Source organism: Notamacropus eugenii, chromosome 6 (genome assembly GCF_028372415.1).
Source record: "Notamacropus eugenii isolate mMacEug1 chromosome 6, mMacEug1.pri_v2, whole genome shotgun sequence".
NCBI lineage: Eukaryota > Metazoa > Chordata > Mammalia > Diprotodontia > Macropodidae > Notamacropus > Notamacropus eugenii.
In genome coordinates this window covers 291057040-291071308 of record NC_092877.1, presented here as the reverse complement: position 1 = coordinate 291071308, position 14269 = coordinate 291057040, and the positions used below count along the sequence as shown (strand labels likewise).

The 14269-nt window shown below is 39.2% G+C and overlaps 1 protein-coding gene across 14 annotated transcripts in view; it reads left to right on the top strand.

Moving 5' to 3' along the window:
• Positions 1 to 14269, top strand: part of ELF1 (E74 like ETS transcription factor 1) — a 127105-nt gene that overhangs the window by 97140 nt on the left and 15696 nt on the right. For all 14 annotated transcript variants that reach the window (XM_072617095.1, XM_072617086.1, XM_072617094.1 and 11 more), the window contains 3 exons: positions 9348 to 9522; positions 9772 to 9879; positions 10591 to 10755. In XM_072617095.1, the coding sequence (XP_072473196.1) occupies positions 9348 to 9522; positions 9772 to 9879; positions 10591 to 10755 (448 nt within the window). The remainder of the gene's footprint in view (positions 1 to 9347; positions 9523 to 9771; positions 9880 to 10590; positions 10756 to 14269) is intronic.

Sequence of the window (14269 nt, the reverse complement as noted above, 5' to 3'; positions counted from 1 at the left end):
AGTGGAAGAAGGATGAAGCAATAAACGTGTCTACTAGGTATGCCAGGCGTTGTGCTAAGCATTGGAGATATAGAAAGAGGCAGAAGACAGTCCTTGTTTTCAAGCAGCTCAGTCTAATGAGGGAGACAATACGCAACCACATATATTTCAAAGCAAAGATAAGTGAGAAATAATCAACAGAAAGAAGGCACTGGAATTCAGGGTTAGGGAAGACTTCTTGCACAGTGTGAGTTTTAGTTAGGATTTAAAGGAAACCAGGGAGGTCAGTAGTCAGAGCAGAGGAGGGAGAGAGTTCTAGGGGGTGGGGAACACCAGAGAAAATGCCCAGAGCCGAGAGATGGAGGGTCTTGTTGGCCAGGAGGCCAGTGTCACTGGATTGAAGTGTATGTGTTCAGTAGTAAGTTGTCAAAAGACCAGAAATGGTAGGAGGAGGCTAGGGTATGAAAGGCTTTGAATGCCTAACGCGCATTTCATATTTGCTTCTGGAGGAAATAGGGAGGCACTGGATTTCACTAAGTAGAGGGTGACATGATCACACTTGTACTTTGACAAAATCACTTTAGTATCTAAATGAAGGGTGAATTGGACTGGGGCGAGACTTGAGGCAGGCAGATACACCAGCAGGCTACTGTAGTAGTTCAGGCTTGAGCTTATGCTACTAGAGCAGGGGCAGGGGCAGGGACAGAAGGAGAGAAGGGAGCACACTTGAGAGATGGTGAAAAGGTGAAATTGACAGGCCCGGGCTACAGCTTGGATATGGGCGCGGTGGAGTGAGAGACAAGGAGGACTGAGGATAGCTCCAGTGTCGCAGGCCTGAGGAACTGAGAGGAAAGCATTAATTTCTACAGTAAGTAATAGGGAAGATAGGAAAGGAGAGTCTGGAGGGTAAGAAAATGAGTTCAGTTTTGGACAAATTGAGTTTAAGATGTCTACTGAACACCTAGTTTGAAATGTCTGAAAGGCAGTTGGAAATGTAATATTGAAGGTCTGCTGAGAGTCAGAGGTGGGAAAAGTAGATCTGAGAATCGTTGGCATAGAGATGGTAATGAAATCCATGGGAGCTGATGAGATCACTCAGTGAAATTGTATGGAGGAAACAGAGAACTCACTATAGGACTCAGGAATATCTGTGGTTAGAGAAACCAGGAGAGCAGAGAGTTACCAAGGAAGAAAGGGTGAAAAAGTGTCAGAAGCTACAGAGAGGTCAGGGAAAATGAGGAATGCTTGCTTCACTCAAGAAAGCACTTTTGAATCAGGTGAGGAAATTATCTTATTTCTGGCAAATTTTTTTTAGTTATCAGAGATATTTTATTTATACTAACTCACTCAGTGAGGAGCAAGTAAAGTGCCAGTCTACATTGGTAGAGGGAACTTCTTCACAGGAGAGGGCACTAAACCAATGGAATTACAGGTCTAATAGCCCCTGTCCTTGTGTGGAAAACAGTTCCTATGTGTGTCAGCCAAGAAGATCCACTGTCTTCAGGCTTCCTTCTGTCTTAAGCTGAGGAAACAGATAGTACCATTAACTATCATAGTATAGCTACTTTTTTGACAGTAGGCAAAACCAGAAGTGATGGGGATCAGGAAAATCTATGATAAAACATTTAAGTTGTTACTTAAAGGAAAAAAGAAGTTGTACAGGTCTATGTTACTCTAGGCCTAAGAAAGCATTTGCGTGGAGCTAGGTAACTTTTTTTTAATAGAGTTTAGGATAAATTCCATAAGCCAGTCAATTAAGAACCATTAAGTGCCTGTTATGCACCAGGTACAGTGCTAAGTACTGGTACACAAAAGGGAGAAAAAGACAGTCCCTGCCCTTAAGGAGCTCCTAATCTAAAATCAGAGCACATTTTCAGGTATTTCATAGTGGAAGAACTCTATTAGAAAATTTTCCATGCTCAAATTTATAAAATGAGATAATAATAATTGAAGAGGCTGCATGGTATAATGGGTTTAGAGCAGGCCTTGGACCCAGGAAAACCTGGGTTCAAGTCCAACAGTAAAACCATGGGCAAATCACTTAATGTCTTAGTGCTCCAGGAAAGCTGTAAGTTTCTGAATAGTTCCTTATCTACACCTGTGGGTAGACTTTCCATGCTGATAAGACACAAGTGGCCTGCCTTCCACACCCCAAAAAATCACATTGATATTGTACCATGTGACTTACAAAGCACTTTTCATTTTAACAGCCCTGTGATAGGTAAGGCAAATATTATCATTCCCATTTTACAGATGAGGAAGTTGAAAATGGTATGGGATTGAGCCAAATCTTGAACCCCAGGTTTCCAACTCCAAGCCTGGTTTTCTTTGCTTATATGATGTGGTGTGTGATACTTTAAAAATTTTGGTTATGCTGTTTACAGGTTTCTTTCATTTTCTGGTCATTTTTCAGGTACAGGCATGTTTGAATTTAAAATGACCCCCAGAGTAGTAGTTGGAGTGTTTTATCTTTCTCCAAATTTGTTAAAATATGCTGAATGTTATAGAGAAGATTCTAATTTGGGGCTCTTGCTACGTAAAAGTAGCCTGTGTATGTACACATTTGGGAATTATCTGAATTTAGGCGAGAGTTATCATCTCTATGTCTTTACTCCCAAGTATTAGATAGTTGCCTGCAGTCCTGGTTTTCACGATCACGGGACAAATACTGGAACACTTATCTCTACTTTCCTGAAATCTCAGGAGGGGATGCATAAGTAGAGAAAGGAAAGGAATGAATGACTTTAATGAGGGGAAATTTTAGTTGTCCTGTCCCTAGATGGACCTATATTATAGTACTTGTAATATAGGCTGGACAAAAACTGATGATGGAAGCCTCAAAGAGAAGGAGTCCTGGGAAAGATGGGATAGAAAGGAAACTCATTTATTCTTTTCTCTCTTCCATCTAGGCCAGAAAAAAAGAGGTAGCAAAATAGCTTCATAAATATTCTGAGATTATAATGATAGTTCACCTCAAACCTAAGTACAAAATCTGGTCTTGTCAGTACTATGTATGCTAATTTAAAGAGCCTAAATTTTGTTGAATTGTAAATAATGATAAAGAAGATATACTGAGCTTTCATCTTAACTATTTTTTTGCCAAAGAGAATGAATAATTGAATGTATGCTATAAGATTAAAAAGTATTTCTATTTACTTATATTTAAAGGAGAAAATTACCTTTTTACTAGGGGAACACTATAGTATAGTGTAAAGAGCTTTGGACTAGAATAATTTCTAGGTTTGAGTCATGGATCTGAATTCTCTTTTGTGCAATAAAAGAAGTCAATTAATGCCATGGACTAGAAATCAGCATCTTGAACTTTTCTTCCTTGCTACTTGTTAATGACAGCCAAGTGTAAACTACACTCAAGTTAACTCTCAGTAGAATTCACCAAAGTGCACGATCTTAGAGGTCTCTGGGCCAAGCCACACGAATAAGAATTTCTTTTATGATGTGTCTAACAATTCTAGCTAACTTAACTTTGCCTACCTAATCTAGCCTTTGCTTCAAGACTTCTGCCGTCTCCAGAGACAGGGTATTTGACTTTTTCATATTGCTTTTAGGAAATTTTTCTTTAGTCAAGCCAAAACTCTTAACTCTTATCATCCTGTTGTTCCCTCATGGGCCAAGTAGGCCAAGTTGAATCCTCCAGGTGAAAAGTCTTCAAATTGAAGACAGCTAACAAATTTCAACTCATATTCTTTTAGTTGGATATATCCCCTTTCTGATGTGCTATGATCTCAAGGCTCTTCACCATCTTGGACTTCCTCTGTTTTAACAATGTCTTTCCTCAGATGTGGCATTCAAAGCAGAACACAGTATTTCAGATGTGATCTGACTATGCCTGGGTACTCTCCAATAGTATTAGTAACTGGACTGTCATTTCCTTTGTCCTGGAAAGTTGTGCCTATCTTAATTTGACCTGAGATTGCATCATCCTATTGGCCCTATCACATCTCCCTTGATTTAAACTGAATTTGTGTATCATTAAATCTTCCAGATCTTTTTTCAGATTGATTGCTACCCAGTGTCACATCCCTCATTTTGCACTGGTGAAGTTGATTTTTTTTGGTCCTGAATTCTTCTTCTTATTTTTTTATTTTTGTTAGGTCTAGGAACTCCAGATGAGGAAAGTTCCTCTGATCTTGTTCAGTCATTTCAGCTGTGTCTGACACTTTGTGATTCCACGTGAGGTTTTCTTGGCAAAGACACTGGAGTGGTTTGCCATTTCCTCTCTAGCTCATTTTACAGAGGAGGAAACTGAGGCAAGCAGGGTTAAGTGACTTACCCAAGGTCACACAGCTAGTAAGTATTTGAGACTGGATTTGAACTCAGAAAGAAAAGTCTTCTTGACTGCAGGCTGTCTTTACTGTGCCATCCAACTTGCCCTGCCTTTAATGTTACAAAACTGTAACACTTTTTCATTTTTGGTTTAGGTTTGTGTTTCTGGGTTGTATTTTTTTTTTCTTTTTCAGTTTATAGTCTCAGGTGGTTGCCTGGGGCATTAATGTCAGAGATAGGACTTGAATTCAGGAATTACCTCCTGAAGTTTGTTCGAAATTTAATGGAAATATAGTTAAATGTCATGTGTCACCCAGTGTTCTAACCCATCAACATCTTTTATTGTGGCTGTCATTCATTATGTTAATTAACTCTCTTAGCATCGTGTCATTGCCATATTGAATAAGTTCATCATCGCCTTTACCCAAGTCATGGTTTAAAAAAATATGAACAGCAAAATTCCAGGGATAGATTCTGGGGATCTTCTACATGACCATTCGATGCAGCGAGCCATTCATATTATTCTCTCTTCTTTGTCCCTTCAGTTAGGTCCCAGTTTACCTAACTACTATCATTTTAGACCAGATCTTTTATTCTTGCCTGAAAGAATAGCATGAAAGGATTAGCAAGAAGACTTTCTAGGATACATATGAGGTCAAATGTACTGCTAAAATCCAAATAAATTTTAGTATTCTTCTGTTTTACTAATTATAGTAATTCTATAAAAAATGAAATGAGGTTAAATTTGTCACTGTTTATAGGTCATAATGGCTCTTTGTATTTATTACTTCCTTTTAAAACTGTTTGTAAACCATTTCTTTGACTATATGCCATAACATTTCTTTCTAGGAACTACAGTCATGTTCACAGGTCTGGTTTTTTTTTTTTTAAGGCTTCTTCTCACTTAAATTCTCACTTAAAAAACAAAACCAAAAAAACCTCAGAGATATTTGTTTCTTCTCTAACCCTGTGGTACCCACCTCTTTTATTCTTCACCATCTTTAAAGATCACTGTGTCTCGAGATGTTCTTTTGAGTTTAGTGATTTAAATTTATCAAAGGCAACCTAGTACTCTTATCTTCTGTCTTATCTTGAGTTTCACTGCCCTACTAGGCATTTGCTTGGTCTACTCTGGCACAAGAGTTGTTGTTCCCCACCGAAAAAAATTGAACAACAAAAGCAAAATAAAATTTGAGTAGTTTTGCATTCTCTCTTTGATCTGTTATCATCCTTTCTACCTCCAATTTAAGGCCATATCTCTTTTTTCCAATCCTTTTCTTTTCCTGCATATAGCCAGTCAAAAGAGGCACCTTGATAGAAGTTGATAGAACTATTGGCATTAGTTATGTGTCCTCCAACAAGTCACTTAACTCCTTAGTGCCCCAGGCATCTTCACCGGGTTATTGATGAGTTGCTGATCTGCTTCAGTGGAAGGAGTTTCCACACTGGAAATTCCCTAGACCGGTCTAGTAACAAGTCTAGATGAACTCTCCTTTCCCTCTTTGGTTACATTTGTCATGACTTTCTATCCTCAGCTCATTTTTAATTTTAGCTCTCCACACTGTGCCATACCTTTGTATTCTTTCTACGTTGCCTTCCCTTGACTCTATCTTTTACATCTATCTTGCAAAAATCTAAATTGACCAGTCTGTTGCTTATGTATTCATATAAGTCTCTTGACCCTCAAACTTGCTCTTGGAGTATTTTTTTGAACTGTTTCTCTTCGTGTCTTCAGGGTTTCAGTACTGAGCTCTTCTTGTCCCTTCTGTGTTCATGTTTTCTGAAGCCTTTGGAATCTCTTCTCCCAATGTCTAGAATTCATGTCAGACTAATGTTAGCATTCCTGCTTATGTTTGTCACAGATTGTAAGGTGGAATCTTCTCTACAATCTCCCAAGGTTCCTTTTGTTTCTACCTTAACAGCTGATTCCTCTGTATTGGGGAGGATCAGTTCTAGAATATAATTTCCCTTTTGTGCTTCCTTTACTTTTTGAAGGATAAAAATTTAAGGCAAGTCAAGATGTTATTAGCTGCTCAACTTTGGGTGGATAAGAAGAGAGCTCTAGGAGGTGTCTGTCACTGCTGTCCCTACTGCATGCAGATAAAAACAGTCCCTACTTCTCAGGGTTGTGGTGAGGATAAAATGGGATGTGATATGCTTTGCAGACTTCCACAAGCTCCATAAATACTAGCGGTTTTTATTATCTTGGTCATTTTTATATTCTACTGTATCATGACACTGTGTCAGGCTTGTGACATATTTCCTAAACTCATCTATTTCCTCTTTTTTCAGGTACCCTTATAGTATCCTTTGATGACTATACAGTTAATCTTTATCCAGAAGCTGTTGTTGCCCTTGCCACCTTCCCAGATCTCACCCAAATGTCTGTTTCTTGCCAATATAGCCCTCCTTCCTGTTTCCATTTTCCAAGAGAAAGCCAGTCTCCCACACCACACCTGCTGGAAGGAGCCCAGAGTGTTAGCTCTACTCCAACCCTGCAGTCTGCAGCCCCTCCCCTCACTGGGACGAGGCAGATCTGGCTGCCCATGTTGTTTCAGTGAACAGGGAATTAACCACCTTTGATTCTTCAAGCATATGGAGGACCACCAGGTGACCAGTGCTCTTTAAGGACCACCAGGCCTTACCGTCTTTCTTCCTCCTTCCATACTCCTGACAATTACCCATCTGCCTTCCTGTTGTATCTTCTAAACAGCGTCCTTCAGATTACTGGTTCTTTACCATGTACCCTGTAACTGAATGCTAAGGACCGTGGCATCTTGCTTTTTGCTCTGGGTCTGAACCCTAATGAACCTTCCTATAATGTCTTGTCACCCTAAATACATTGTGATCTTCTTGAAAGAGCAGGGATTTAACTCCATTTTCTGTCTATATCCCTGTACTTTAGTGCTGTGCTTGGTACATACTTGGCACATTTTGACTACTTTTTTTTCCATTCCTTCATACTTCTCTCCCTTCCACTCCCACTTCCTCTGCCTTTGTTCCTAGAATTCCTTACTTGAATGAGGGTAGATTAAAGTTGCTTTACAGTAATTCATCCTGTTGATCATGTATTTTGTGCATTTGTTTACAAACAATGCAAGATGATGAGCTTCATTTCTGACTTTGCTTGAATGTTGAGTCTTTTGAATTTCCAGCATAATTTCTGTTTTCTTCTTTCCATTATTTCATGTGGCCTCTAGCTTGACAGATACATGTGAACAGTCTTTTCCCTTTCTGTTTGACAAAACTTTAGTTGAATACATTTTCATAGAGTTATAGATTTAGAACCAGAAGGTGCTACTTTTCTCAGTGACCCCTCCTGAATTTTCCCGACTACCCTTTCCTCCTTGGTTGTACTTTCATTCCTTCTCCCTGATGGTTGAGGTAAGGGAGTTGGAATACTCTTTGCTCCCCATTGCCACTTCCAAGGTCAGCACTACCACCATTCCTCAGTAATCTTTCCTCCTTTGAGATTCCCTAAATCTGTATCTACCATTCAGTCAAAACTCTGGCAGTTCTTGTTTCCCTTCCTCCAGGACATTCAGAACATTTTCCTTCTCTTAATGAGTCCAGTGCTGGGCTCATTCATTTTCTCCTCCCTAACACCTCCTAGGGGACTTCAGCATGCATATAAATATTCCCTCAAAAACCCCTATTTTCCTGTTATTCACACTAATTTCACATGACCTACCCTTCTACCCCACCTCAGCCATATATAAAGACAGTCTTACCCTTCATCTTACCATCATCCACAAATGTAACACTTCTATGTTCACATTAACTCAGGAATTCTACGATCTGATCACAGTCTGTTGTTCGACCTCCATACTGGGTCCTCTTCTCTTGTCATCAGCTCTCATGGATTCAATTAATTATCATTTCTCTGTGGGTGTTTCCAACGTCTGTTTGTCCAGCCATAACTTCTCTCCTGATCTCCATTCTGACATCTCCAAACTGGATTATTTGCGTGTATCTTACACTTACCTATTCAAGATGGAATTCATAATCTTTTTCCTCAAGCCCTCTTCTCCTCTGAATATCCCTGCTACTGGCCTAGGGTACTGCCATTGTCCCAGTCACCTGGCTTCACACCTAGGTGCCTTTCTCCTCTCCTCATTCTTGCCCCCTGTATCCAGTTTGTGGCCAGGTCTTGTTGATTTTGCCTTCGAAAGGTTTTTTGCATAAGCTTCCTTCTCTCTTCCATACTTCCATCCCGCCTGATACAGGCCCTCACCGCCTCATGCCTGGACTATTATGCTATCCTGCTCTTGGATTCCTAGATGGAAGCCTTTCCCATATTCTAGCTCCTTCTCCATTCAGCTGCCAAACTGATCTTCCTAAAGCTTGGGTCTGACACTTCCTCCCTTCAGTAAATTCCAGTGGCTTTCTATCACCTCCAGAATCAAATGCAAAATGCTCTGTTCTAAAGCCCTTCGTAGTCTGACCTTTCCCCCTTCCAATCTTATACCTTACCTTCTTCCCTTCTCTCTCCCTCTCCACCCCCAACACAGGCCCAGTGATTCCTACCTCCTTGTTGTTCCTCAAAACAAGACATTCCTTATCTTAACTTGGGGGCATTTTCACTGCCTGTCCCATGCCTGGAATGCTCTTCCCATACCTAGAATGTTCTCCCTCCTCATTTCTGCCTCCTGGCTTTCTTAAAGTCTCTACTTAATCTCACCTTCTACATCTTCTTTACCTTTCCTCATCTCCCTGTGCCTTTCCTTTTGTCAGTCATTTCCAATTTATCCTGTATGTAGTTCGTTTGTAGTTATTTGGATAGCGTATCTCCCATTAGATGGTGAACTCTGAGAACAGTGAATTATCTTGCTTTTCTTTGTACATCCCATCCCTTGTGCTTAGCACAGTGCTGCCTGGCAGACTACTGTAAAGGCTTATTGACTGTCTTACTAAAAGGGAACGTTGTTAGAAAAGTTAGAATAAGAATAGTTTGTAGGCTGATAACATCGGAGCTAAATTGTTCGTTGCTTTTAAAATGTTCTTTTAGTTTTTCTTCTGTAAAATTAGAATTAATCATTGTCAATTCTTATTTTCTAAAAGGATTTATTCTTTTTTGATTTTAGCTTGGTGATCCTGCTATTTTCCCGGCTGTCATTGTGGAACATGTTCCTGGAGCAGATATCCTCAATGGGTATGCTGGTCTAGCCTGTGTGGATGAGCCTAGTGATATGATTACTGAGAGTTCATTGGATGTTGCTGAAGAAGAAATTATTGATGATGATGATATCACTCTCACAGGTGAGTGACCATAATGTCCCAGACCTTGTGGTTTTGGAAGGTTGGGTTCCACTATTGTGATTTGTGATCAAAAAAGCTTGGAGAACACTGAGGTAGAGGTCTCATTACAACAAAAGGCTTAAGCTAAACAGGAATAAAATATATTTCTTTATAGAGATAAGAAATATAAGAAATAAGCATCCTATAACATTTCATAAGGTAAGAATGGTCTGAAGCCAGTTTCACCTGGTTTCTTTATCTGTCTTGCAGTTGAAGCTTCCTGCCATAATGGAGACGAAACAATTGAAACAATTGAAGCTGCTGAGGCCCTCCTCAATATGGACTCCCCAGGCCCTATGCTGGATGAAAAAAGAATGTGTAAGTTTTTAGGTCTTATAAGAGTTTATGTGTAGGTAAATTACATCCTTACTAAAAAGTATTTGTCTCCAGCAGAATTTGAAGTTATTTGAGTGTATTAATTTCCCTATACATATCATGTGCTTGATAAATACCTGTTTTATTTTTAAATAAGGGCAGAAATGTTCACTGTTTTCTTGTTAATGACTTATCCCTGCTTCCCTTCCTCCTCTAAATATTCCACTTTGGTGACGCTTCCTAGAGCAATGCAGCGTTAATTGTGGTGCCCCTTTTAACGTACATTAAATTTATCTAGTACAGTGTTTTGCATGTACAATGTTTTTGTTGAGAAGGTTGTATCCTGTTTTTGAAATGAAGGTTCCAAAATAAAAATGGTGTAGAATTCCTGTTAGTTGAATTTTTAAAAAATATAGGTTTATATGGACATAATTCTTGTAGGTGTGGTAGTAATTTGTATAAACAGCCATCATTGTGTAGGCCATATATGAAGATATATCCAAATTCTACTTATAACATTCCATTTTCACTTTACTGCATTTTTTTTTGCCATGCTTTATTATGTACTTCAGGATTCCTGCAAGGATGTTAGTGAAGCTTGGAAAGTTAAGTTGGTAATTATAGTTTTTTTTTCACCCTAGATAGTTTCTCCTATGGAAATAAAAATTACTGGGCTTTATTTTCTCTAGGTAATTATAACTTTGTTTCCCTTAGCTAATATATTTGCTTCATCTGAGGATGAGATTGTTGTTGCACCCATTACCCATGTCTCTGTCACGTTGGATGGGATTCCTGAAGTGATGGAATCACATCAAATTCAAGATACCTACGTAGAATCCCCAGAAACTACGATACCAGAACAACCTAAGAGAAAGAAAGGTGAGGTTGAATGACCATTGTGACAAATCGTTTTCCTTGTTACATACTTCATTACTTAGCTTTAAATTCTTCCTTGCTCAGAAATCAGATTCCAGAAATGAAAAGAAGTGTGGTTTTTTGGTTTGTTTTATTCATTAGTCTTGTCCTGGTACAAACATATTAGGGTAACTCAGTTCGTATTTGACTGTAATCCAGCAACGTCACTTCTTGGTTTTTGAGTGTTCTCTCAAATAGGCTACACACAGTTGGTTGTTATCTTTTTCTTTTTTTGGAAATGGCTTTAATATAACTCTTTGATTCCATTGATTTTCATTCTTAACTTCATGAGCTTTTTTTCATAGGAGAATAATTATGAGACTTGGTAATACATTTTCTGCCACTCTGGATCATTTAAAAAATATTTATTTAAAAATATTTTTAAGGTTTCTTGTATTCTTAAGAGTGTCTAATTGTTGACTTGGGCCTTATTATCACATCATTTCAAGTGTTGTACTGATGGTACATCTTAATTTTAAAAAGACATTATAACAAAATGCTTCTCAATAATTGAAAAACAATTTAAATCAAAGTTTTAATGGACGAATTATAACTAGGCTGTTGTTTATCATAAGGAAAATTAGAAAATTTTTTTCACTCACTGCTAGTTGAGGCATGCTGTTAAATAAGATTTTACATGCCAATGGCACTTTTTTTTCAAAGCACACCACAGGTTAAAGTCATATCAAGCTACTTGAGTAGGCTTTTCCCATACTTTATTAAGTCACACTAAAATCTTATGGAGGTAGAGATGACTACCTTCATTTAAAAAAGTTGTACCTGACCAATTGAATGCCAAACTTAAATCTTTTAAAAGAAAAAGAAAGGTACGTTTTGGCTGAAATTATGACTGAAATCACAGGAACTATAAGTATATTGACATAAACATAAGACTACTTAATCGACATAAAGAGAAACTGAAAGATTGGGTAGAGGTATGGTGCATGTGCATTTTTTTAAAGCATACCTTATAAGAGACATCTTTTTGTAATAAGGCAGCGGACAAGGGTTATTCATTGTTAGCCTTTTCTGTGATAGCACAATCAAGTTTGCCCTTCTCAATGCTAGCAAAGATTATTTTGAAATAGTTCTTGTGGTTTTCGAACTATCCCGTTATTGCATCCTCTCCCTTAGATGATGCCTTTCCTTTCATTGGCATCTGTGTAAGAGTCTTTCATCAAAAGACTCCACTCAGTTTAGGTCCATTCTGCTGCTTATCCCCTTTTTCAGTTGTGTGGCATGACACACTTCTGAACAAAATGTCTTCTTGCTCAGTAACCCCATGTCTTTCTACTTTATCCCTCTGGTGTTGGCTGTTTCAAAGTCTCCTAGAACTGAGACATAACAAATTTTCATTCATTCTGTAAGCCAACTTAAAAAAAAAAAAAGCAATGGTTGGAGGAATAGCTACTAAATTCCTTTATTATTACTGGCTTCTCTTCATGTTTTATAAAAATCAAAGGAAAAATAATATGACTTTAATAAATGTTACTTTTAGTGAAGGGCAGGGGGGTGGCACCCTTCTCCATAAGGGTTGATGATATTTGGGCTGCAAATAGGACCAGTGACCAGGGAGGTACTATACTTTCCTGGGCTCTTAGACTCTGAAGTCTGAGCTGTTTTAGGGTCCAGGGGGAAAGTGACTGTAGAGTTCATGACATTGGTTTGATTCTCCTCGCACATGCAGTTCACCTCTTATTGATCATTCAGGATATCTCGCTGTTTCAGTAAGGCTGGCTTGCCTGCCACAATCATGATAGTTGGCTGTCAGTCGATCAGTTATGGAGATTGAGTACCTTTTCTGTACAGTTTACTCCCCCGAATGATGGCTGCAGGGTTGCAGTATTGGGAGAAAGGTTGGTGGTCTGGGGGCACTGCTGTTCCTGGGCTCTTGGAGTTCTTTCTGGAGTCCCTGCCCACTGGTGATAGTTGTTGGTGGGGTAATAGTGTGCCCTTTCTTCACAAGTGTTGACCCCCTGGATGATGGCTGGAAGCAGGGACAGGTGGTGATGGTGGGGAGGGTGTGTGGGACTACATTCCCTAGGATTGTTAGGTTCTGGGTCCTGGGATGCTGCCACCAGGATTTGAGGGGAGGTGGAAGTTGAGATAGTGAGGATAATTTGATCCTCTTGCCACATTCTTTTTCCTTTACTTCCCTCTGACAAAACCCGTAGTGTCGGAGGCAGGAGATGATCCAAAGTCTTCCTGATCCCAAGTCTAGTGCTTAATCAACTACATCATGCTTACCAGAAAACAAAATGTTTGAATTAACTGTTTAACACTATCACAGTGACAATGACAGTGTTAACTTCCTTCCCTCACTAATAACCACTGTTATCTTTACTATTAGAAAATGACTGTCACTTCTAATTGTTGACCTCTAGAATGATAGAAGCAATGGAGTCGATGGCAGAATGATTGTCAGCATTTTTACCTAGCTTTCCCATCACACTTCCTCCATAATAACTTAGAAAACGTGCCAGATTGAATTGTGATTAGGAAAGCCAAGAAAAAGTCAGGTAATCATTTTTTTCCAACTCAGGGCAGCTTAGGAAGATAGATAGAGAGGTCTGCTGGGAAGGGAGCTGGCTGGGAGTGTAATGGTGGCAGCCACAATGGCAACAACAGCAGCAAGATAGAAGCAAGGAGCCCCTGAACTAGTAAACAGGTACCATCGGCAGCTGCCACCCATCACCCACTGTCACCAATCTTGTAGAGAGAGGCCTGTAGGGTTCTAGCTGAGTTCTGAGCACAAAACAAGTTCCAATAATGTAGCCATGTGGCTCTGAGTCTAGGAGCAGAGCAGTGATTCAGTTCTAACTTTTGTCCCAGCACTAAGCCTGCATCAGAATAACTGAGGGCAAGAAACCAAAGGGGAGCCAGCATTTCAGTCTTTCTGAACCTGCAGAACTTCCCATTGGGCTAACAGTGGCTAAGTCCAGCAGCATTCTACTGAAACTCAATCACACACAGTCAACAGACCTAGACCTGGGTCAGGACCTTGTAGAGCTCTCCTGGGAATCACACAGCTTTGGAAGCACCAAAAATTATAGGCCTGCAGACTGAGTTGTGAAAGTAGCAGAAGCTTAGACCAGACAACCCTCTACAATTCAACCCCCTATCCCCACCCCCTTCAAAAGTAAACAGAGATCATCTCAAACATAAAATCCAAAATCAAAAAGTGGGCTGGGAGGATGAATAAACATAACTCCCTGAATATAGAGTTACTATGGTGACAGAGGAAGCTTAAAACACAAACTTAGAAAAAGAGAATGACTTCAGAACATCTACAAGTAAAACTTCAAAGAAAAATGCAGATTTTGTACAAGCTTAATAAGAATTCTAATTCAAGAGCTAAAGCAAGAGATTAAAAAGAGAGCTAAAAAATTATTTAAAAAAAAGTGGTAGAGGAAACAAAAGACCAGAAAAAAGAAAATATTAAATATCTGATAGAATGATGGAAGTATTGAAACCTGAC